This window comes from Nelumbo lutea, chromosome 3, assembly GCF_056320005.1.
Source record: "Nelumbo lutea isolate HS-2025 chromosome 3, American lotus-T2T, whole genome shotgun sequence".
Taxonomy (NCBI): domain Eukaryota; kingdom Viridiplantae; phylum Streptophyta; class Magnoliopsida; order Proteales; family Nelumbonaceae; genus Nelumbo; species Nelumbo lutea.
The window spans coordinates 36610774-36636965 of NC_142686.1; the positions used below are offsets into that span (position 1 = coordinate 36610774).

The 26192-nt window shown below is 36.3% G+C and overlaps 2 protein-coding genes across 22 annotated transcripts in view; both read right to left on the minus strand.

Annotated features, from left to right (window-relative positions):
• Positions 1-7220: 7220 nt before the first annotated feature.
• On the minus strand, positions 7221-11302 carry LOC148864244 (S-adenosyl-L-methionine-dependent methyltransferases superfamily protein). Of its 14 annotated transcripts, none has more exons than XM_088978693.1 (7): positions 10644-11170; positions 10249-10341; positions 9217-9914; positions 8857-9067; positions 8442-8739; positions 7844-8311; positions 7221-7762 (listed from the first exon to the last, which is right to left on the minus strand). In XM_088978693.1, the coding sequence occupies exons 3-7, from the start codon at positions 9904-9906 to the stop codon at positions 7528-7530; spliced, it is 1902 nt and encodes a 633-aa protein (XP_088834819.1). In that variant the 5' UTR covers positions 9907-9914; positions 10249-10341; positions 10644-11170; the 3' UTR covers positions 7221-7527. The 14 variants fall into 14 exon arrangements, with proteins under 14 accessions (XP_088834819.1, XP_088834818.1, XP_088834817.1 ...); XM_088978692.1 differs by having other exon boundaries at positions 9217-9911; positions 10185-10341; XM_088978691.1 differs by having other exon boundaries at positions 10185-10341.
• A 4820-nt stretch (positions 11303-16122) lies between these two features.
• Positions 16123-26192, minus strand: part of LOC148864245 (ARM repeat superfamily protein) — a 101316-nt gene continuing 91246 nt past the window's right edge. For 3 of the 8 annotated variants that reach the window (XM_088979422.1, XM_088979424.1, XM_088979420.1), the window contains 4 exons: positions 24374-24480; positions 20464-20582; positions 20288-20365; positions 16123-17115 (listed from right to left, as the gene is read on the minus strand). In XM_088979422.1, coding sequence (XP_088835548.1) covers positions 16885-17115; positions 20288-20365; positions 20464-20582; positions 24374-24480 — 535 coding nt within the window. In that variant the 3' untranslated portion in view covers positions 16123-16884. The remainder of the gene's footprint in view (positions 17116-20287; positions 20366-20463; positions 20583-24373; positions 24481-26192) is intronic. The other 5 variants (XR_016110234.1, XR_016110231.1, XR_016110232.1 and 2 more) reach the window with 4 other exon arrangements.

Consider the following 26192-nt stretch of genomic DNA (forward strand, 5'->3'; position numbering starts at 1 on the left):
AAACTATAGAAGAGTGAGCCAAATGATAAATAAGGAAAAACAAAAGGGATGCCTTTAGCATTTTAACATCAACACAACAAGGGTACAAGTAATTTAGCCAAAGAAAATTGCTAAGCCACCATTGATATTTTGTATTATTTATACATATTTGTATTTGTACTCTTTCCAAATTGCCTATCATACATTTGTAATAACTTCCACTTTGCTTTGTTATCCTTTGACAAATTTGTCAAGAAAGACAATTGTTTTGATATTTATTAAGAGTATCATTTAACAGGCAACTCTACACGTTTTTAAGGGTTTGGTTTTTAAAGTAATTGCTTTGAAAAGTAAAACATGATATGGAGTAAAATAGACAATTTCTCATGGTTTTTTTTTCAAAATATATCCAAAAAAAAAGCCTAGAAAAGTGCCTTAATTTAAACCAGCATAAGTTCAGAAGTAAAGCATGATTCAATTAACTGGACATGCTGCAAAGGTTTTAATTAATGTCACAGCTTTGTTAATATTGAAATTACAAATGAATAAAGAGCTTCTGTTGTTTTGCCAAAAAAATTACTTTTGTTTAGCCACTCATTTTTTATCACAAATATATATATATATATATATATATATATATATATATATATTAAAAATTGGGCCACATAGAATTATATCCATGAGTATTAAAGGTAAAGTTGTTTGATCATCATCATTTTACTTTTGTCCAACTATGAATATATATATATGTGTGTGTATTAAAAATTGGGCCACATAGAATTAGATCCATGAGTATTAAAGGTAAAGTTGTTCTTCATCGGAATCAATTTTTTAGTTGAATCAAAGAATATTTGGGCTTAATTTCCAGGTTTTTTACTAGCCCACCAAAGTCAAAAGTCACTACATAGAAACCATCCCAAGGAGGCACTATGCATTATATAGGGTTAGTTACATTGTAAGTAGAGGTAGCCACGAGCCAAGCTTTTCACGAGTTATTCGATTTCGGCTTGGCTCAATTTAAACTGAGCTCGAGCCTGATATATAGGTTCGTTTGCTATTCAAGCCCAATGAAGCTTGGCTTATGAGACTTGCAGGTTTGGTATAATAAATAAGCATTTTTTTATTATGTACATACATACATATAGATATACATATAATATAAATATATATAATAAATAATTTTTATTATATAATAATATTTTATATATAATATTTTTATTTTTTATATATAATGGTAAATAATTTTTATAATTATTATTTTTTGTATGTAAAATAAAAACATTATTTATATGTATTTATTTATTTATTATATATATAATAGTAAATGATTTTTATAATTCTTAATTTTTTGTATGTAAACTAAAAAAATATTTTTATATGTATACATTTTATTTTTAGAAAAAAACAACTTGGCTTGCAGTCAAGCTTGAGCCAAGCCGAACTCGAACTTGAGCTTTGAACTGAACCGAGCTCGAGCTCAAACTCTAGCGGGAATCAACCTCGAGCCTAATATAGTTTCAGAGAGCCGAGCTCAAATAGCCAAGTATTCGGCTCGGCTCGGCTCGAACCCGCCCCTAGTTGTAAGTATGGTAAATGAGCACTTAGAAATTTTTTTTAACACCTTTCTCTTAAAATACCCCCAGCCTACCCTTGAAAAAGAATAATACCGACAACCGACAATATTTATTAAGTGCTCATTTACTTTTTGTGTGCCTACTAGATTCTTCCTATTTCGCCATTCTGTTTTATCGTCACATTAGTGTTGTATATTATTAAAACAACGTAACTGCACATTGATGCATACTATGTATCTATACCGAATTGTTTTTTAGTCAAGGAGAGATCTTGATTGCAAAGTTGATTCCAAATTTCCAGAGAAATCATGTTTCGACAATCGTATTCATGTCAGGGCGATGCATTCATATTATACAATAAGTCTGTTTTTATAGATGAAAATTTAGAGAGAAAAGGAAAAAGGAGAGAGAGAGAATTGTGATGGGTTATCCCCGGCATCCAATCCATCCAACCCTAACCTATCCTGAAAAAGTCGGATTGAGTTATACACTTTGATCATGTATAAACATGTTTATATAATATTTCTATGCTGATGGAAAAACATAATACCAGAAACCTTTAACTAATCAAAACCCTCTCGCAAATTTTGATAGATATCACGTGATTGGTTATTACTTTTATGACACTGTTTAATTGGTTAATAATTTTTCAGATATCATAATAGAACCTATTTATATAATAGTTAAGAATGATGTTGATATGACGTGCCTTAATATGAAAAATAATCAAATAAATCCATCATATTTCTTTCATATAGTGTTACTTTTGCCTTTTGCTATTGGATCATTTTGCTACTATCATACTTTTGATGTTAATTTCTACCTACGTCTTATAATTTTGTTATTTAATTCAATTTAGAATTTGTATTTTCATAGTAACTTCAAACCGAATTTTCTCTATTGCTATAATGGTGGGTGATGATGTATGACACAAGTACAACTTAAAAAGGTCAGTGACGATTTATGAGAGGAATATTTAATTTATTATCCACAAATGCCTCTATCTATTGGCATTTGAAAAGGAAACGAATATAATATAAGCCTGAACAAAATTAATTCCAAAGCCTGAAGATGCTCTGCAATATTGCGGATGAGAGGTAGCGCCTTGGAGAATTCATCTGAACATGACCCAACACCTAAACAATGCCACCCGCTTTGGATATGTATTCAAGAGATAATTGATGTGCAACCAACAAGCAGAGAGTGATCATCAAACTAGTATAAAACTACCCTAAATTTATCAACTCAAGAGGAATTAGGCAATTATTTTAAGTGCTTAAAATAATTGTTTATTCAAATAATCACTTATTTTGGGCCGAAACCACATCCGTGAGTGATTATTTGTGTTTGGGAGTAAGTTCATTTATGCTTGAAAATACTTATACTACCCCAATTTGAAATAAGTGATTTTTCACCAAATTTCATGAGCACTTATTTTTTCAAATAAGCACTCTCAAACTTAGCCTTAATCAATTCATTGGTTTGCCCCCATTTCCACCTCTTTGACATGGTGCTGCCAATGCCCAAAAAAATGGTTGTCCAATAGAAGATTACTAGGCCGGCCATCACCACAGAAAGACATTGCTGATCAACAAGATGGAGAGGATACAACACACCGATGAAAAAAAAAAAAAACACATGAACGAGGGCATTATAAAGTTTAGAAATATCTAACATTAAACATGACTGATGAAACAAACAATGGGGGAAATACATTTGTTCTCTAAACTAGGTGACCTTAACAGTGGGACAATGTCCATAACTTTGTCTTCTTAACAGGAAGTTTGTCACAATGATGCCATTTTGTGTCTTTAGGTGGCATTTATTGGTTTGTCACTAAGGCTACGTTCGCTTTTCGGTAAGTTATTTATCTGGGTAAGTAAGTGCATTTACCCATCTTCTTTTATTTCCCCTGTAAATAAGGCAATGACCATTTTAGCCATAAAATTCAAAATTAAAAATAGCATTTTTGTCCCATTCAAGTATTGGCAACCTTCCCCCAAGTGGGAAAATTATTTATCCACATAGGAGATGGGTAACCCAGGTGAGTGATACCCAAGAAAATAAACTTTTTTTGATCCCCACATAAATATGAAAAAAAAACATGGGCTTCTTAGTCAATGGGAATCAAAATCCCATTGACCAACTTTCTCCCATCTCAAAATCGAAAAGAACACCCCTAAATTTTTGGTAAATTAATTATCGAAAAGTACTTAATTTCTTTTCATCATCATTATCAATTAAGCCTTATCCCAACTATATGGGGTTGGTACCTGAGTCATGTTTCCATTTTGTTTAATGCCATTTTTTTTGTTAAATTATGAGTGACTATATCTCTTTTCTTTTTTTCATATTTCAACCCATGTCGTTTTGTTTATACCTAACCCTTCTGGCCCCCTTACCTTGCAACTGATTGCTTTTCCTTATAGGTGTTGTAGGTGGTTTATAAGCATGTGATCAAACAATTATGGGTTTACTTTCTCTCATTTATTATTTCTTGGAGCTATCACTATGTTTCAAATGACCTCATTTCTAGCCTATCCTTTTTGGTTTTTCCATTCATCGATCCATCCCAACATGCACATCTCTTCCACAGTTAATTTTTGTTTTTGATATATTATTTCTAGACTGCCCAAGACTATTTCATACGACATTGTTGGCCTCAAAACCCTTTTATAGAGCTTTTATTTCATTCTAAGTAGTATTCACCTATCACATAAGACTTCATATGCACCCCCCTCCCCCCATTTTGCCCATCATATTCTAATTGTATATGCAATATCATTTTCAATGTCTCCTTTATTATGGATTATTGAACAATGTTTTCAACTTGCCGTTGATTTAGATAGCTGAACCATTCGAATCGTCACCCAACCATAGTTTTGATCCATTTTTTTAAAACCCAAAATTTTGTCAAAAAACCATTGATTTGGACAATAACCATCTAACCTAGGCAGTTGAACCGTTGACCCATTCAATGTGGTCCTAAAAATGTATATTTAAACTTCTAGAGGTCATAACTTTGTACTCGGATGTCCAATTAGGGTGATTTTTTTTTATTTTAGGTAACTTTTTTGAGATCTATGTGTTCCTAAGGAATTGAATATTTTCATCAAAAAACCTTTTTTTTTTGCCTCAAATTGCAATTTTTAACATTTTTATAAAAAAACAAATTTAAAACCAAATTAAAAATATAAGTTAAACAAAAAAAATACTTATGTGTACATATATTACATGTAAAATATAATTATACATATAAAATACATGTGTACACACACATATAGATATACATATACATATGCTGATGTGGCACAATCTGACCCATTCAAACCAGTGACCTGCGATCGAGAGGCAAAAACAATTTAGTCTCTAGGTTAGTTTTTAAAACATTGTTATTGAATCAATGTCCAACTCTGAGTGTAGCTCGATTTGCACTTCTATTATTATTATCATCATCATCATCATTATAATCATTAAATTTACATATATTATAGTATACTCTTAATTAGTTTAAAACTTCTTGGATGTTTCTAAGGTATTCATCCACAAATTTAATTTTGTATCTAGTCCCTCATTAGTTTCATCATCAAAACAATGTCATTAGCTAATAATTAGCACCATAGGACCTCCTCTTGACTTAGCCTAGTTTATTAAGTTTATTTGTAAAAGTTCTTTGTAGATAGGATCTTTTGACTTATCCTAATTTTTAACTTTAATGATGATCAATTAATATCAATAGAAAAGTTTCAAATTTATAGCAAACCCAAGGTTCAAAATATAGCAGCAGTTTGTATCATATGATACATTATTTTCAAGGTCACTGATATCCTCTTTAATGGGGTTATTTTGACCATTAATATACAGATTTTAAACTTGAAAAAAGATCTGTAAAGCCATTTTATGGAAATGCCCTCGAGGAGATGCTATTAAAATTAATTTTGATGCCTCAAGAAAGAGTGATGGCTCTTGTGCCATTGCTTATGTTGTGAGAAATTCTCTTGGTGGAAGTATTTTGGAAGTTAAAGCTTGTTTTATTGGTACTACCTCCATTAATGTAGCATAAGAATGGGCAATTCTAGTTAAAGCTTGTTTTATTGAATTACAGGGACTATCCCATCATAATCGAAAGAGACTCGTTGTTGGTAATTTCGCCCCTATAGAAGAGTCAAGAACATCTTAGAAGCAGTGTGGAGTATTGTCATGTATTCAGAATGGCCAATCGAACTGTTGACTGGACGACCAAGGAAATTCTCTCCCACCCAAACGTGTATTTTTCCTTCAATTCAAACATAGCCTATCTTTTCCTTCAAACCAAACATAGCCTATTCTTCAAACCAAACATAGTCTTAGTGGATTTAGTGTTTTATCTGTTGGGGTGATATGTGGGGCCGAGCTACCCCCGGCTCCTGTAGCTTTCCTATTTCTACCCAAAAAAATCCTCTTTAATGGGTATTAGCCCTTTTAACAAGTTTAAATGATAATATTCCTAGTATTATATTTATTGGAAATATAACAATTAAAAAAAAAAAGGAGTATGTATGTTATATTTTGAACCATGAAGAAACCCAAATGCCTCCTCAGGCTATATTTCATTTTTTTTTCATTTACCAATTAATGGATCAAATCTCATTGCCGTGGGTGGGGGTGGGGAGGGGGGTTGGTGATCCAATAAAAAAGATAAGGCTATATTTCATTTTTTAAGAATTTTTTTAATTGAAAGGGCTCAAATTGAAATTTTGTCAAAATTCAATGAACCCAACCCAAAGCAGTGTGAAATGTTAACTGGGGCAGACCCAAGTTGTACCCTAAAGAACTTTCTATCAACTTTATATTTCTCTCTAATTTTCTTTCAAATCAAACCAAATTCGACCTTAATGCTGACCAAAAGTGGTCCTGACGTTAGTGTGTATTAACCTTAGTGATTGAAAATACAATATCAAACAAATTCAATTCTTCACTGGACCGGGGTTTAGGATAAAATGAAATGATAAAGCTTTTAATCATCTCTTGCAAATCAAACTTCACACCATTCACTCCGAGTTTTTCCACTAACTCGTTAAAATTCATATTGTTACCAAAAAAATAAAATTCATACGAATTTTTCTTTGCTTTGCTCCTTGAATGTCCTTCTGAGTTCTGATCATTCCATTCCATGACGTACTTGTAATCAAATTGAAAGCTCAGCCTGGAAAAATAACTTTGAAACATTATATACTCGAACTAGTTGAGTGTTCATTCAAGGACCATTTTTTTCAAATCATAAAGATGCAGACCCACGTCCATTGACTCCAAATCTCCTGCACTTTCCTCAATTTTTTCTTGCACTTTCATTCAATCTGTGATATCTGCGTTTGACTATGATATAGAGAAGATATGATATCCGAAAAGCATCTGACCAATCAATTAAAATTATAAATATGATAGTGAAATAAATGTTAATTATCAAAATTCATATATAGGTTTTGATTGGTCAAAACTCTTTTCATACCATATCTTTTCCCCATCATAGATTTTCCCTATTTATATATAAGAGAAAGAAACCGATAATATACATGTGATGGCCTCCCAGAGTAAATGGAAGTGCAGGAAAAAAGTGGAGGTGATTTGGCATTAAATCCAGTAGGGTGACAGGGTGATAGTGGAAAAGGGGGAAATAAAGAGGGCCCATTTAAGTGGAAGATCATGTCACGATCTCCTTGAAAAACCACAGTTTCCTCAAAGGGTTACAAATAAAATAATAGCTTACATAGCAAAGCAATATAGACCAAAAAGAGAAAAAAAAAAAGGAAGGAAAAGATGTACATCCAACTTGAAGGCTACGACGAAAAAACTAAGATAACCTCATAGTGAATTCCATACGAAAGAAGAAACGAAGAAGGTAAGAGCCAGAGGCCTAGAAGTAAGAAAACAAAAACAAGAAAAGAATTGATGGAAGAACTCCCAACAATACGTCAGAGGCATTATTTTGGGCCTATTATGTTTGATTCTTTTTGGAAGAAGCTTCACCGGTCCAGTAAGTTTTAACAGCGACAAGAATTTTTTCAGGGTTGAAGGGTCCACTCTCATGGTCCATAATCTGGCTCTTCCATCTCATTCCATCTGTTATACTCTGTATCTTCACAAGAACATCTACCGTGTCCCTGAATATCACAGTTCCTTCTGGCCTTAGAATTCTATCCATTTCCAACAGAATGTATGTAATATCACACCTGCCATTACAGAAGTAATCAGTATTGTTATGCTAAGCTTGAACCTCTTGGCAACAAACTGATAAGTCTAAGTTCTATTACCTGTCTTGGTAAATGCTGAACAAGCCGCCGGCATGGATAAGATCATATGTTCTTGGATATGTCGAGAAAGCCTCGCACCAGTCGTGATAGGTACCTATGAATCCCCTCTCATAGATCACACCTAGCGTGTCTTGATTTGTATTGGCTGGAACTACATTCATAACCCACACTGGATATTTCACAAGGGCTGCTGCAAATCCCCCCATATAAGCATTCATGTCCATTATGTTCCTGAATCGTCCTTGAGTGAGCGGTGGGATAATCCGCTTGTAGCGTGTTAACCTATCTTTCCACAGTTCATTATTCTCTTGGAATTTCTTGGCAGTGATACCTGGGATAGACCCACTTTTTATTCTGGGAGGAACGGCAAATGCCCGTTCCGGCCATTTCTCCAGTGCCCCTCCAGCAACTTCATCCGAGCTGCTTATTTCTGGTAGTGGTGTGATGCAAGGTTCCATATTTCTGTACCTATTTGCACACATATAGACAAAGGCACACAGACACATTAAGCTAAGTGGAGTGTGGAGTTACTCTCTAATCCGAACTGTAAAAGTCTGTAATGGACTAATGGTTGATTGTTGTATGGTAAAAAGAGTACCATGCAGTGTCTGGAGCATCTGATTTGCAGATGTGTGGCGTTTTAAAAACCCTCCTACTCTTTACACAATCGATATGGTTGAAGGGCTTTTGCCAAATTGCCAGATCATCTTTCTCAATCACTTTCTTCCAACAAATACTTTTGGCTATCTTCTCTATTGCATCTTGCTCTTGCTTTAGATCTTCTTGAGTTCTCTCCCAACCTCTCCAGTACTTCTTCCAGCGGATTGGAGGTCCAGAGAGAATCCAATAACCACCAGGCCTTAGAACTCTGTCTACTTCAATCAGGTACAACCCATCTATAGAAAACAGCTGAATTCAATACCATTTCTAAAAATTTAACAATAGAACGGAAACAGATTATACTGAGTTATCATCATAAATCCACTTTGTGACTGATGGAACAGATTACCTACCATATTGTTGCCATGGAATCAAGCAGCGTGAACAGTGGGCCATATCAAAAGCTCTTGCTGGGTAGGGCATCCTCTGTGATGCCATAACTCCAATCATGGCAGGAACTCCCCGTTCCAGTGCAAACTGAACCTGAGCTTCATGCGTATCCCTTGGTGCAAATGACATTGCTTGGATATTTCTCTTTAGCAGGTAGGCTCCCCAACTTGCAACCTCCATTATTAGACAGACAGATCCAGCCAGAAACAAAAACAGACACACCTCAGCCCATATAATCAGTGGTTGTGATTCCTACACTCAAAACTCAATTTAGAAAAAAAAAAAAAAAAACTGAAACAGAAATAGAGCATGGATTTTCTTACTCCACATCCTGTATCGAGTGCAGTCCTGATTGTTCCACTGGTAAGAGGGATGAGCTTGTTTATGTCATCAATATAAGCGTCTGCGCCGCGAGGGAACATGGTGCCTCCACCAGGGAATCTGAACCGATTGCCCTCAACCTGAATCCAATTCTGAACGGCCTTTTCAATACTCAGCTCTTTGTGGGGAATGTTATCGTACCAAGCGTAGTCCCTGCTCTGAGGCCATTTAAAAGGGTTCTTGTATTTGGGGGGAGCAGGAATCAAGCAACGGAGAAGTTCCTCCTTGGTGGGACAATGCCTCTCCCTGTATTTCAACATGTTCCGATCAAATTTCCTTCCCCTTACAGGATCTTGGCAAGGAGTGTACTCACTGTACGTCATGTCACAAGGAGGGAATTTCTCAATCCCATCGGTTTCATTGATCCCCACTTGGTGATGAGCTTCAAAATCGAGGGAGACAGTGGACAACGACGACGACGATCGTACTTTGCCTGCTGTATTGGATTCACCATCACACCCCACTTTTGTGTAAGCATCCGAACTCTTTAGAGGGGGGGAAGTGGTATTCTGCCAAGCTCCTAAGACGTAGGCCAGGACGCAGAGGCCACTCACACACAAGATCCAAGTGAGGCGCTTCCTCTTTGATTCTAGCTGACTATACTTGGGAGATCCACTGTACTCCTTCGCCATCTAATCTGCTGCAAATATGTGTTCTGGTTAAGTGGATATGGAGGTGGAAGGAAAGAATTTGCAAGACAACAGAGATGATGTTTTTTAAGTTTGGATTTAAGAAGAGGAGCGAAACAAAGGTTTTTCATTAATTTCTCTTCACAAGAAGACGCAAAGAACCTGACTAACAGAGAGCGACATATATATGAGTAATAAAGACGAGGAAACAAAAAATAGCTAATGTAATACCATTAGAAATAGAGAAAGAATGGCAGAAATACAGAGAGAAAAATAAATACTCGAAAACTCATATGAGATCATCACTTCAGATAGAAAATAAGCACGTAAGAATGCGAGACAGACGTAGAACAGAGAACATCCAAGGCAGTCTGCGTTGATTTTTTTTTTTTCCAATCAGAAAACCCATTTCAAGGAGAAGATTCACCAACACTCACCCTAAATCAGTTACACAAAAACGTTAGGAACTAAAATGTGCAATGGCTCAAAAACTCAAATGTAAAAACTAAAACCATCAAGAAGTATCCAAAGATAAGCTCTCTTTTCCCTCTCTAAGACCAGAAAATCACCCTGAAATACGCCATCTTAGAGAAAACCACACAAAACCCACTGAAACACCAATAGAAAGCAAGAGTCTCGATCCCAGAAAAATACGCAAGGCACTCCCACCACAAAAGCGACATAATCTGTAATGATAGCAACTAGCCCAAGAAAAAAAAATAAAGAAAAAAAGATCATACCTTTGGGGGATTCCTACCTCTTTCTGTTAATTTCCCAGCTCACTCCACTAATATCCTATATCCTACAGTAAAAAGAAGACAAACATAAAAGAAATGCTTCGTTTTTCAGATTCTCTTTTATCCTTCAGAAACCGTGAAGCTCCCAGGAAAAGTAGGAACCAGAAACAGCAACCCCCATGACCAGGAAGAGAAGTTTTATTTGTGGAGAAGACCAGGAAGAGAAGGTTATACAACTCCGGAACACGGTGGTGGTGGTGGTGGTGGTGGTGACGAAATGATAATGTGTGTCATCCAGGTACCGTAAAAGAATAGCTGGGTCGGGGATGGTGATTGGTGGGTGGCTGGCTGGTGAGATCTGGTAACGTTATTCTGGGTTGGGTTTTTTTTTTTTTTAGATTTTTTTTATTTATCTATTTTAAAATTATTTTTCCATTGAAGATTGAAAGACCAGAGTGTGGATTTGGTCTAAAACAACAGGGGCTCTTGCCTCTTGTGCTCTCGGCAGGGGGCGAGAAAGGAGTATTCCCAGGAGACTGACCAGCCTCAAAAAGCTGCCCTCTTCTCAATCACCTTTTCATTTTTATTACTATTTTTAATAATAATTTCTTGACTCATAATTCATGAATATCGCCAAAGGAAAAGAAAAGAAAAGCCGAATTAACAGACTGGAATCTGGAATGGCATTTTCTGTGGATTTTTATGGAGGAAATTACCGGATAACCCGGAGCGGAGAGGGCAAGGAATTAATATTTTCCGGGCTTTTTTGGATAATTTGGATATAGGTATCATGTACTTGGGATAACGCCTTCAACTTTCTATTTTTCGTCATAGAGAGATGATGTCCGAACTTTCAAATGTACCAATTAATACCTGAAGTTTTAAAAATATACATTTAGATCCAACTCCGGTAAATTATCCTTATGGTGAGAGATAAAATTACAAAATTGTTCATGTTTTGTGTTTTAATTCTCGTTTTCTCACTCTTCATTTTCTTCTATCTTCAAACTTGATCTTCACAAAGTTGTGTTCATATTGTTTTTACAGCTTTTTCTTCAACTATGTATTGAGAATATCTCTTCATCAATAAAACTATACAATTATGGAAATGTAAGTTGAGATATCCTGCCAATAATACATGTTTCAAACTTCCTATACCACTATTAATTTAATCTGACACGGGGCCCACCATAAAAGTGGTAGGGTGTTTGAACGTGTTTAATTGGCAAATGATCCAAACTCCAAGATGTTCTCAATACAAGGCTGAAAGAGGCTGTGGGAACGAAATTAACACACAAATCAGCCTCCCACAATGTCCCACAACACATTTCCGCCCTCCTGATGATAATATCAGAAATGATAATGTCATCATCGAGAGATATTCCCAATACACAACAGGGATGTATTGTGAGACATTGTGGGGTGCTGATTTTATTTCGCCCCACAACGTCCCACATCACATTCCTTCTGTTCATTGGAAACATCTCATCATCGGGAATGGTATTATCATGGGGGGATATTTCCAATATACAAGTGGGATGTGCCGTGAGATGTTGTGGGGCGGAGAGTTGAACTCCTTGAATTTAGCCTTTAGCAATTCCAATTTGCATTTAAAATTAGAAAAAAAGAAGAAGAATAAATAAAAAGAAGGTAAAAACATGGACATTTGCATAATTTTACCACTCAAGTATAATTTAACAGAATTGGACTTAAATATTAATATTTGGAAGTTTAGGTACCAAAATAAAACATTTTAAAATTCAACTACTAAAATGAAACTATCTCATAGTACAGGTATCTATTAATAATTTACTTTTTTTTAACCAATATAAGGACAACCGTCAGACAGGAATCTACATGCGCCAACGGCTTTATATTAGCACAGTGGATTGGAAGCGGTGCTCTTTGATTTTTTTTTAATCCAACGGTCGATGATTTTTGACTGGATGGAGGATGACTGATCCGGCTGAAAAAGTTTTCATGTGGTGGTCCACCATCCACATGGATGAGAATATGAGATGAGACGCCTAAACCATTGACCCATTTATTCGAATCTTCAACAAAATATCGGCACCGGCTGGAGAACATGCGTCCGATCAAATGCATTTTGCACTAAATTTCTGGGCTTTGCTTGGGGTTGGAGAGATAAGGGGATAGAGTTTAAGTTTAGGGTTTGAGATCGGATTAGCAGTTAATTTCTCAATTGCCGTTTATCATTGATTCCACAGCCATCGTGTTCGGTGAATTCAAATTATTAGGGTTAGGGTTTAAGATTTAAAATTTAAATTTATAAACCAATAGGTATCGACCACGATGGAAACGAACTAAATCCTATTAATTAATTTTCAGCCATTCGATTGGAATGCGTGGACCCTATACCCGCTGGTATTGGATTTTGTCGGATTGGAACTTGATTCTTGACACTTAGGTTTTGTTTGGTTGCAATGCAAATAAATTTGTACTGATGCAAAATTATGGCAGTGCAAATGATTTGTGTAAACTCTGATTTATTTTTGTTTGAAATTTTAGCTTAGGCTCAGTTTGGAAGGAGTATAAATACAAATTTGTAGAGTGCAAAACTATGTATTTTATATTATTTTGTATGAAATTGTACTATACATATATGTATTTGTACTCCTTCCAAATTGAGTCTTATTTTGTTTGATTGATGTAAACATGAAGTAAATTAAGACACGAATAAAGTAAATTTTAAAACAAAATTAAACAAGAATTTGCATTTTTTTTTATATTTGCACTCCCATGCATTTGTACTATTGCAAATAAATTTGCACACAGCCTCAATAAATAACACACTCCTACATATTATTTGAGTGCTGGCGTGGCCCGTGCTTTATTAAGAGCCTGTTTGGAAGGGCTTATGTGTTAATTGAACTGTGTTAAGTGAGACACTTTGGAATAGGGGTGCAAGTTGAACAGGTTGGTCCAGGTTTTAATTTAACCCAAACCCAATCCTAAAAATTGGGCTTAACAAGATTGAGGTCAAGTTTGAATTAAAATTTGATGTACTTAGGTGGGGCTTAGGCCCTGGGACGAGTTTAGGTTGGCCAATCAACCTACAGTAAAAATTAATATACATGAATGTGTATAATGTATATATAGTTTATTAAAAATTATGCATATGCTTGTATGTACGCAAATGTATGGATATAATCAGGTAGGGGCTCGGGTTAGGATAAGGTCGAATCGGGCTTGGACCGGGTTTGGGCTAAACCTAGCCTGAAAAAAAAAAAAAGAAAACAAACTTTTGGGCATAAGCTCATCCTGAGGATCGGAAATCCAAACTCAATTCATGTAAAATTATATGTTGAGTCGGTTCCAACTCGTGTTGGACCTACCCAAGTTGCACCCATACTTTGGAGAGGCTACCAAAACTAGCTTTACAAAAAAGTCGATTTCTCAGCTCAATGACCACATTTTTTTTGTTTTTTCAAGGTTTATAACAAACACAGCTTTCTGACTCTCCATGTACCTTGTAACACTAGAAGTTGTTGTGGAAAAGCTCTTCCAAACAAGCACTAGATCACAAAAGAATACAGCTACGGTAATCACAGCAGATTTGATTTCCCACTAAAGGCGCTTTTACTGTCAGAGCGGAATCCACCTCGTATGATTGTATGTAATATAGGTGATAGGCAAGGTTCAAAGTATCAATATGATACAAGTTTTGGTCGTATTGTTTTGGTACTTAGAAACAGCTGAAACTTTATTTATTTTTAATTTTTTTTTTACATTTTGGTCTTTTGAAAAGCTTTTAGAATACTTTTTATTATTAAAAAAAATTGAGGGTCTGAAACACCTGGACCGTATCTTTTTCAAAAGACCCATATCAGGCGTATCAAATTGATACTTTGAACCATGGTGATAGGTGCTTTGATCTCTTACAAACCAAAATTCTGCTCACATTATATTCAACTGCAAACTGAGAATTTTTCCTGTACATGTATTAAATTCAAAACAAGATTCTCTATTTTATTTATCATTGCATATTGAGAACATCTCCTTATGAACTTAACACAAAAATATTCTTAATATGCAGTTGGATGCTATGATCTGGGCTGTTAAATTCATGAAGAGATATTTCCAAATATACAACTGTATCCTATTCTTTGAGAGTATGTTCAAAGCTTTTATCGCATTTGCGGAACCCTTTTTGCATGCATGAGAGTTGAGAGAGCGACCGAGCTTTGAAGGAAATGGGATAAGCAAAATGACATATTTGACTTCAGATTATATCATACTTAACAATTAAAAAAGGCAAAAAAAAGAAAAGAAAAGAAATGAAGGTGCATGATACTATAATGTTGATATAACAGGATCTCTCTCTAAGATTATATATATATATAGAGAGAGAGAGAGAGATATCACCGCCCCCATTACAAATTTCCTCCAGAAAAGTTAAAGAAGAAAATAAATAAAAAATGGGGAGAAGGTGATACGTTGTGTGTCAGGGGCTGGTGTTCAAATCGAATACAGATCTGGGGTTCCCGTCTTCCCGAGTGTTGAATGAATCGCGTTTTGTCGGGTGCAGAGCATAATATGCTCTGGGTAATTGGTAATAACACTGGACAACACAACACCCTCTCGGTGTCCCACTCACTCAAGGGGCACACATAAACCAAGAGAGGATTTTATAAAAATGGAAGGTGCACACTAGGGGTTGAACCGTTAACCCACCATGGGCGAAGATGGTTGAACCGTTAACCATTGAGCTAGGAGTGTAAATAGGTTGAGTTAAATGGCAAAGCTCAGCTTAACCTGATTCCTCTAGTGTTGGGTTAGGGCTTCAGTACTTCAGCTTGAGTCGTCCTCGATAACCATTGCTGCCGGGTGTTTAGGCTATGTACTTGAAACGCCTTTATAATCATATAATGTCTTAGTAGGCTACTAGCCACGGAGAAAACTTTTAATAGCTCTTGCCTCTTGGGTTTTCATGACAAACAAAAGACTCTGATTAGTAATTAATAACAGAAAAAGGAACCAAAAATGAAAAGAGAAATAATACATCGCTGCTAGGTTAAGTTGGTAGCGGGTTAAACCCTATAGGGTTGGGGTGGTTTTAACTTTTAAGAATGGCATTTTTGTTAAGTTATGTCAGGGCGGGTTCAGAACTTCAGATGGAGGCATAGAAGCGAACAAATTGGCATCGATACATTGACCCAACCCTTTTTATATACAATGTAAATAATGCTATGCTGATAATTTCTTTGAATTAATTGTTTTAGTATATGTAATACTAGAACTTGAAAAATATGACCCATTGAGAGGGTGTTTTAATAAAATGGAAAAAATAGGGTAGTTTTAATAAATCTATGCAAAATAGGTCCTCTCTCAACTCCCCCCAACCCTTCCCTACCATGAAGCAAAAAATAAATAAATAAATAAAGAATAAATAAAATAAAAATAAAAAAGCAACACTTCCCTTCCTCTCTGCCCAACGTGGAAACTACCTCCAGAGGCTCAATTTGGTGGCAATATGGCATATTATAACTGTGAACAAAATAAAGTTAGAACCCCGTTAATCTGGAACTAACTACCAGTAGAAGAAAGTAGAGACCTAAATGATTTATTTTACAAAAAACAAAACAGAGGAAAGCTCTGATTCAACCACGTATGAATCCACTAGTAAAAAGGATAAATACTTTTTGTGAATCACCTGGATGAACTTGTGACCCTCATTGGGAAATGGCTCTTACCAATTACCAGCTACCACGTACGAGAAGCAGTAACACAGTAAAAGTGTCTACATCCTGCATCGGGACTTCCAGAAATTAATACAAATATACAGACTACAGTATATCAATTATTGTTTTGACTCAGAGAAACCACTACATAACGTACAAAGACCAACCACTGACACACCTTAGTGCTCTACTCCGTACCGTGGCACCTCAAATTTAAACAAGGGCCCATATGGACATACCGGGATTAATACACAAATCGCCTGGAGTCGCTGCTTGATGACCAGAACCACAAACCATTTCCAAATCCCAAAAGCTATCACTCACTTTGACCACCCCAAAAAATTACCTGCAAAACTTTTGAAACTTTTCTTCAGGGTGCAAAAGCCAAAAGGTTGGATTAATTTTCTCTATGCGCCTTTGGAAATAAACGGAATCTCAGATTCTCAAGCACCCATTTGACTGAGGTTTGTGGTGAAAGTCTGATGTGTGCACATAAATAAAACTTTCATAGCTTTGTTGACGAGATGAGCTGCGCAATGAACTCAAGGTTCATTGTCTATCAGTTTCTGAAATCTTTGTGCAATCCCTTGGTTGTGACTACATTCATACACTTCAACCAGTGACCTTACTGTCTTGCATATCATATCTTTCTTTTGCTTGGAAGATATGGAAGTATCCATTTCAATTGGAGAAGCTTCCATCCCTGGCTGATTTCTGGCCTCTTCTAATGATGAGCATAGTGATTTGAGCCATGCCTCCAAAAAAGACGCTTTCTATGAGAAACACAAGAAAAGAAAATGCTGGCTTACAAAATGTTTGAAAAGGACGAAGTACGCCGGGGGGGGGGGATAGTTGCTCATTGAACATATAGAACACTTGATCAACTGAAAAAAAAAAAACAGAAGTAGACATATGATATGAACAACAGGAAAAGTGGAAGGTTTCTTGATTCACCAAAATGCCCCATTTCAAAACAATTAGAAATTGTCAAATATTATAAGATGCTTCCTCTAGCATGATATCATTAATCATGGAAATATTTATGAATAATTTGGGAAGCATTCAGGGTTGAAATCACAAAAAACTGTGGATAAGTGCATCCACCAACCTGGTTTTCATTTTGTTGTTTTGAAATCCAACCATTTAGATGTCCTGACTTCCTTGATCTTCAAAATGAAAAAGAAAAGAAACTTTCTAAAACAGAAAGCTGGTTTTCATTTAAAGACTTAAATGAAAGGGCCAATGCTTGGTGCAATGGTAAAATCCCCATCTGACAAGCATGAGAATGTGGGTTTGAGTCTGAGAACAGCCAAGTCATGCAAGAAAATGCTTTAGTAAGGTATTTACAGATCGAGCTCTCCTGAGGCCCTGTATGCAAGAAAATGCTGTTGTTGTGTATCCTGCTAATACACTCAAGTTGATGCCTATATAAGTGCTGGTGTGTATCCTGTCCTTGCACTGCCAAACTTTAATTTTCTCTTCAAGTTGGAGTGCAATGCTTCCAAGGATGGTATGGGTGCAATGTTCATCCAGCTCAAGAGACGTGAGTTGGGGAAATTCTATTCCAGTTTTCCCTCATTCTCTTATCTTCACTCAACTCACGTTATCCCTTCTGTAACTTAATAACTATGGCAGGTAGATAACAACTTGGTATTAGAGCAAGTTTCTTATTGAAATGAAGGGGAAAAACTAATTGACTGCAGTAGTGAATGATGCAATCATGGTACACAAATGACATCACCACTGACCTGCCACCAGAATAGATATTGGTCTTCCCTGGACCAGTCAGGCTATTCGCATGGTCTGAGGTGATGCAGACCTGGTTAGAGACTTTAATGAGGTTTCAAGAACTTCTTCTCTCATCTCCTTAGTGTGGATACCAGTGGCATCCCTCAATGCCCAAGCCCACACTTTTCATCTGAGGCCAAATAGTGGATCTTCCCCACCCATCAAATATGTATGTGTTAGGAAGACACATAGTATATAGCATGGGACACACAACTAGGGGTGTCCATAAAAACCCGAAAAGCCAAACCGAACCGAATCGGAAAATGCGGTTAACTGAACCGATCAGTTCGATATTTTTGAAAAACCAAAGGACCGGTTCAGTTTTCGATTAACCTTTAACCTAAAAAAATCGTTGATTAACCGAACCGACCGGTATATATTTATATGTATATTATATATATTTAATATACGTCACATATTATATATAAATATATATATATATATATATATATATATATAAATATATCAAATTATCAATATTAAAACCAAAAACCAAAGAACAGAAACCGATCAATCGGTTAACCAGTGGGACCGGTTCAGTTTGAAAAAAATAGCTATGGTTCAGTTAACTGAACCATGAACACCCCTACACAACTTAAACAAAATAGACAATTCATCTTTAATTAAATGGCAAACGACTAAACTACCCTTATGCTCAGCCTGGAGTGTTGAGCATTCTGGTGCTGGAAACTCCAATCAGAGAGGAAGGAGAAGAAGGAAAAGGAACAGAAGGAGGGACAGGGGAGAAAACTTCAACGAAGAGACCTCTGAGAGAGGAGGAGAAAGGGGGTGGAAGACGAAATAGGGTTTACAATAGAAAAAGAAGCCTAAAGATTCTTCATAGAGATTAGAAGGAGGGGAACAAGGGGGAGAAGGTGAAGGACCAGTGATTGGGGAAAGGAACAGAGAGAAATATAAAGAAGAACAGATACAAAAGGATCATGAAGCTGAGAAAATAATACAAAATGGGAAGGTAAATATTAATAAACTGGTGGAGAGGGAGGTGGAGGTCGGAAAGTCTCTCGGGCTAGTCTTCTGAGGAGGGGAAGGCTTTGCGAAAATAGCATTTGAAAAGTTAGAAAAAAAGAAAAAGAAAAAAAGAGGAGATGAAGAAGAGGGAAGAATATTTAGAAAAAATAAAGGGGTGAGATGAGGAGGGAGGAGAAGAGGAAGGGTTGGACGAGCTCGAGTAATTTGGGGGTAGGGGGTGGAAGATGAGGATTCTTAGTTGGAATGTAAGTGTTGAGGGATGGAAGGAGGAGGGAGATAGGGGGAGAGGGAGAAGATGTGGGAGGAATTTTAGAGAGAGTTATACTAATTTTACCACAAAGAAAGTCTATATGATGGAAACTGTCTTATTTACTTGGTCTATCTTGGAGTTACTTTTGGTTTGGTTTATTTTAGTAGGATTGGTTGGTGAGCACTTAAAATTGTTTTAGGATTTATACAGTATTTGAATGCTCTTTTGGGTTATATGTGAGTTTGTCTTGGCCCTTGTGCAACCAAGAGTTGTTTCTGATTAATTTTCCAATTGAAATTGGAGTATGTAAAGGGAAATCCAAGCCCTTATTATGATTATATAAATAGTTATTATAATCAGAATTTTAACAATTGAATTTGAAGAAAAAAGTATTGATTTATTAAATTGTGATTTTGTAAGCTTGCTCAAGGTATGTCTCTCCTATCGTTGCACTACTAGTTTACTGTTTTATCCTATCACAGTGTCAAGCAAGATATACTTCTCATCTTTCATTTCTTTCTATCTCAGATATCTTTCTACTTAATTCTACATTGTCATGCTATATACTAGTCCCCCACAATACATGCTAGGTTTAAACTCCCATGTCCATGCAAAACTGGTGACAATAGTATTTAATCTTCTTTCATATTGAGTTGCTACAAGTTTCGATCTCACATTACAAGTACCTTCTGTTCTTAGAATCGAAATATTATACCTAAAAGTTTGCAAGTAATTAAATTTCTGATGCAATCTTGCAAGAAGTGCATCCATTTATATATTAGAATCTAATCTTCAAACTTGTAGTTAATTCTTGGGATGGCAGAATTTGAAAGGTTCAGACCCCTCTTTCCAAATTAAAGGCTGGTAACATGTCCACCTCTGAAATCAGTGATTAGATGCTGGTTTGAAATACTTACTTTGACAAGAAAGTCTTTTAGACTCTCATGGTCAGAACATGAAGCCAACTCAAGTACATGCAGAGTAGTTGAGGTCAACTGTAAAAGACCGACAAATTAGTCAGACCAAAAACTATGGTCATGAAGAAAACCTCTACATATTATTTCTTCACTGCAATTGGCTTGCATAACCTGACCTGCTTCTCAAGTGCAGCCTTATATTTGAAATCTGATGGTGTTGAAAATTGGTACGAGTTTAGACTTTCGATCATGTGCTCCAGACCTTGAACAACATCTGAGAATGACCTTCCATAATCTGCAGAAGTGGCAATCAGGATAAAATGTGGCATTATCATTTAAGGTGCATGTGGAGAATAAACCATGATGCTGTATCTAAGGTTTGATATCGTAAAATCAATAAGGCAGGCCACATAACTAACATACTGACTCCAAACTTCTGCATATCATGAAAGAAATTAAGTTCAAAATCAAAATTCAAGACTGATGTCATAGCAAAACAAAAAAATTCAACGATGTTGTAAGGAATTGAGACTATAGGATGTGGTGGAGTGCTGTAAGGAACCATGGGGTAACATTGAAATTTCCAGTCAAAGCTTCTTAAGTAATAAAAATAAGGAATAAAGATAAAGAAATTCTATTCCAGTTTTCCCTCTTTCTCTTACCTTCACTCAACTCACGTTATCCCTTCTGTAACTTAATAACTATGGCAGGTAGATAACAACTTGGTATTAGAACAAGTTTCTTATTGAAATGAAGGGGAAAAACTGATTGACTAAAGTAGTGAATGATGCAATCATGGTACACAAATGACATCACCACTGACCTGCCACCAGAATAGATATTGGTCTTCCCTGGACCAGTCAGGCTATTCGCATGGTCTGAGGTGATGCAGACCTGGTTAGAGACTCTAATGAGGTTTCGAGAACTTCTTCCCTCATCTCCTTAGTGTGGATACCAGTGGCATCCCTCAAGGCCCAAGCCCACACTTTTCATCTGAGGTCAAATAGTGGATCTTCCCCACCCATCAAATATGTATGTGCTAGGAAGACACGTAGGCCAAGTTAGGTAAGGTCTCACCCATCAAATATGAATGGGCAGATCTGATTTCTCCCTTTCGAAGTAGCCCCTGAGATCAGCAGTTTCTCACCACTCTCTTCCCCTTCACGATCATTGGCTTGAAGTAACAGCAATTGATAATTATCACAAAAATGGCCTGGACCAAATTTTTTGTCACAGTTATAGCAAAGACCACGTTCTCTATGAGATTGCATCTCAGCCCAAGATAGTTTCTTGAGTGGTAGAGAAGTAATCGGTTCTGCTCTCTTATTAGATCCTGAATTGGTCCTGAGGAGACTTAAGTATTGGTCCTGCTAGTCAAGAAACCATTTATAATTGGTTGAGCCTTTCTTTGTGAAGTCGGGCTAGACTTGCCACGACCATAACAATCATTGGCTGTAAAGCCTTCAATATGAATATCTTTCTGCAACCCTCCAACGAAACAACCTAATAAGGCCTTCTCTGGCCATCCATACACCCAAGATGCCAATCGTTCTAAGCTTGGACAAAGTTACATCAAAATCTTTGAAGCCTGTCAGTCCAAACTTTGCACACAAGGATTCGATAAAGTCCATTCAAGATAGTTGAGGATGATGACACCTATACCATTGGAACTGTAGTATGGCTTCTCCCTCTAAGTATACTAAGGCCATTGACACTTGATGCCCTGGTACCTTGTTATATTTGAAATATTTTTCTGCTCTAAAGATCCAGGAGATTGAATTGTAGTCCAGCTTGGCCGATTAGTTGAAGCAAGGACAAGTGGGCCGGCTACTACTTTGACTGGAACTTTCATGCTCACTATTGCAACTGCCAGAAGAAGCGATACAATTCCACCTCTATAGATAGATAGAATTTCCTAAAAACCAATTGTAGTACCCACCAACACAGCGAAGAACAAAGCTGAACTTTGATGGGAGCTCTAGAGGTAATCCAGGTTCTTCGGGTATAGGGGGAATATTCAGAGACGGAGTAGGTAGAATCATTGGAACTGTAGTATGGCTTCTCCCTCTAAGTATACTAAGGCCATTGACACTTGATGCCCTGGTACCTTGTTATATTTGAAATATTTTTCTGCTCTAAAGATCCAGGAGATTGAACTGTAGTCCAGCTTGGCCGATTAGTTGAAGCAAGGACAAGTGGGCCGGCTACTACTTTGACTGGAACTTTCATGCTCACTATTGCAACTGCCAGAAGAAGCGATACAATTCCACCTCAATAGATAGATAGAACTTCCTCAAAACCAATTTTAGTACCCACCAACACAACGAAGAACAAAGCTGAACTTTGATGGGAGCTCTAGAGGTAATCCTGGTTCTTTGGGTATAGGGGGAATATTCAGAGACGGAGTAGGTAGAATCATTGTGATGTTTTCGGGGGCCAATAGGAGTGGGAGACTCGTTAAGAGTGGAGGTGATGTCTTTGCTTCAAGGGGTAAGATATGCCAAACAGTTGGGATTACAACAAATTGAGATAAAGGAGATTCCAAGTTGTTAATTGATTAGCTGCATTCAGGCAGATTGGGAGCATGGATATATAGGCAGCCTATAAGTGAAATCCTCAACATAACAGGGGAGATTCGAGCGTGCTTCAAGTGGACTAGAAGAACAGCTAATGGACTAGCTGATACCTTAGCCAAACAGGGGACTGTTACGAGAGTTTGTTCTGGGAAGTGTTGCAAAAAGATTACTTTGTGTTCAACTCCCTATTTTAGGGGTTGACAGCTGTATCCTAATTTTATGAAGTTACTGAGAGAGAGAGAGAGAGAGAGAGAGAGAGAGAGAGAGAGAGATTTGAGGTAAAATAACTCTTTGATGACTGCCCATTCTCAATTCTTGGCTTATATAGTTTTACATGGAGTTCACATGTTACATGCTTAAATTCTCAATTAATTCTGGTGACATTTCCTCCTTGTGTAAATGTATTTGGGAGGCCTAGGTATCAAGAGTTCTCGGCATAATGGGCTCAACGCTGTAACTGTTGCTAGGTGGCCTAGGTTCCCAAGCGGGAATGGGCTTGGACTTTATCAACTCCCTCTATCTCATGCAGCAAGCTGGGCTAAGACTGCATGAGAACAGAGTTCTAGGCTGATAACATGGCTCTGATACCAAGTAGATTGATTTCAACAACACCAAACCATAGTTCATAATTTCAATATCGATGGACATTTTGTCATGCAGAGATAGGAAAATTTCGGGGATATTTCACTGGTAAGTTGGAAATAAAAAAATAAAAAAATCAGTGAAGTTTTTCAAAAACATGGAATTAGTTAATAAACCTTTAAGGAATTGTTACAACAATTATAATGACTGGTTTAAGGTTCAAAAACCATAGCAAACAACTGTATAAATCAAATAAAAGAAGACTAAGAATCCTTAGTATGTATTTTTTTTAAGAAAGTAAGGTATTGTGTTAATCGACAAAGATCACTAAGAATCTTTAGTATGTATCTGTCTCTCTTTCTCCCTTTTAGTCTTTTACCCATCTTTTCTGCACTATATATGTCATTTACTTACCATTTTGACTTTTGTCTTTTTGTTACTATATGTTTTGAATTATAGTGACATTAATTGAATCATATCAAAATAGCAAACCAATCATCCATCACCAAACCCTCATTTATTCTTTTGAGAAAAAAAATTTAAAAATTATGACAATTACAGTGAAATGTCAGAAAGTTTCTAATAATTTTAAATATTTGTCCCTAATGTAATATTTGACTTTTGGAGTGAGGCTGATTCATCTTTGATTCTCCGTAGGCCTGTTTTCTTTTTCTCCTCTTTCCTTTCTCTTTTTTCATGAACCTAGGTGTGGATACCCCAGGTCTGACCAATGACAGCAATATTTTCATACATAACATAGTGATAATTATTCAATAAATGGATAATGACAAGTACATTGGTAGGAAAGTAAAAAACATAATTTCTTGTTAAAGTGCACCACAAGAGGAGAGAATATGTTTAGCAAAGCAACCAAAATCAGAATCACAAGTAGATCAACCTTAAGAACAAGCATGATACCATTACTCACCAAGTCGTGATGCTGGCACAGCTAATGCAGCAGCAGCATGTATTTTGACCTTAAAGTTGGAAGAATCACGAAGAAGAAGTAGAAGAATATTGAAAACAGAAGGGGCCCTGCCAAGAAACGAGCATATAGTTTGTTATCAAACCACTATAAACATTCTTGAATAAAGAAAGTCAAACATATAAATCATGCACTTCACAACATATGACAGAAAAATGTGAACAGGGAGAGTCTACCTTCTTAGTGTCAATTTCAGATCTAAAATGGTATAGATGGATCTAACATGAAACAAGTGCTGATTCAGAAAGCCATTCTCCCATTCTTCTCTTCTTTTCCCTTCTCTCATTTATCTCAGACTCTTCCACTGTGAGTTTTTATTGATTGCAAACTATAAAAGATATATAAGAGATGGAGGTCTATAAACATAGGGATTGCAATTTGCAAAAAGGATAGTCAAGGCTTGAGACTTAATAATGCATAGGGATCTTTTTTCAGATCAAGACCATACCCATTATATGTCCTCACTATGAAACTTTAAAGGTGGGTATTCTATCTCAGAATTTGTAGATCTTCAGAGCAAGGCATCTGGATCCATAGGTGACAGGATGAGGGACTGCCACCAGCAGCAAAGGTTCAACTGTGCCCTAAGTTGGTACTGCCGGACTAGAAAAACATACAGGAAGAGTTGGTTCCCCCAATACATCTCAGGTCATTTAATCTTTTGAGGGTGTCAACCCTATTGATTCTGAGGTAATGGATCAAATCAATTTGGATATAGATAGAACCAAATTTGATACTTTTATATTCAAATTTGAATTGGATCTTATCCATTGGATTTATATCAGACTCAAATCGAATTTGGATTGGAATCAGATATTAAATAGTATTAATAATTAAACTAAAAATTATAAAAGTATTAAGTACTATTAATAAAATGAACTAAAAATTGACTTTGATCATGTATTTCATGAACAAAATGAAATGAAAATAACTTGCAGGGAGATACCCTGTACTTTGGGGGTAATGACACCTAAGGGCTTCAACTATCATTTGCATGAGGTACCATGCACTTTCAGAAATCAACACTTCCAGTCCGTTGACTGACGTTATGGTGATGGTAAATTTACCAAAATGCCCATTCATGGTTTGAGTAGTTGAGAGAATAAAATTGCAATATGACAGAAATGGACATCATAAATGCACAGATTGCTGTGTTGCTTCAACACCTTGTACATTCAAATCTAAGAAAGAAAATGGGACAGAAAGGGTTAAGAACTAGGGTTTTAGAGAATAAAAGGAGAGGGAAAAATGATGTCATAAAACAATCAAACCAACTTTATTAATATGTACGATAAAAAATTTAAGTATACATGAGCACATATATGTAAGTTGAATCAAATCGAATTTTATCAAATTGGATAGGGGTGGATCCGTATTTGATTCTTTTTTGTTTTTGGAAAAAGGTAATGAAGTGAGATAGGGTGAGTAGGGACAGAAAAAGATGAGGGTTGGGGATTAGAAGGGTAAGGTTATTCAACAAAGCATTGCTGAGGAAATAGCTATGGAGGCTTGGATGTGAGAGAGAATTATTGTGGAGGAAGGTGGTTGCTTGTAAGTATGATGTTTGAAAGGAAATTATAAATGTTCATGCAACAGTATTGGGGGGGGGGGGGGGAGATGCAAGTGAAGATGGTGAACTTTTTAAAAATGCTCTATATAGCTAATCAATGGAGGATTTGCTCATTAGGAGATGTTGTCCCTAACAAGCTTAGTGAATTCTCAGTTGTTTGGTTAGAAAAGGAGTTTGATAGGGAAGAGATTT

Excerpts from the sequence above, each read along its gene's own strand:
- LOC148864244 (XM_088978701.1), bottom strand. The coding sequence starts at position 9,906 with ATGGCGAAGGAGTACAGTGGATCTCCCAAGTATAGTCAGCTAGAATCA. Across the intron at positions 9,068-9,216 it reads CACTCGATACAGGATGTGGA|GTTGCAAGTTGGGGAGCCTA; the intron begins GTAAGAAAATCC and ends CTAATAATGGAG. Across the intron at positions 8,740-8,856 it reads GATTCCATGGCAACAATATG|ATGGGTTGTACCTGATTGAA; the intron begins GTAGGTAATCTG and ends TGTTTTCTATAG.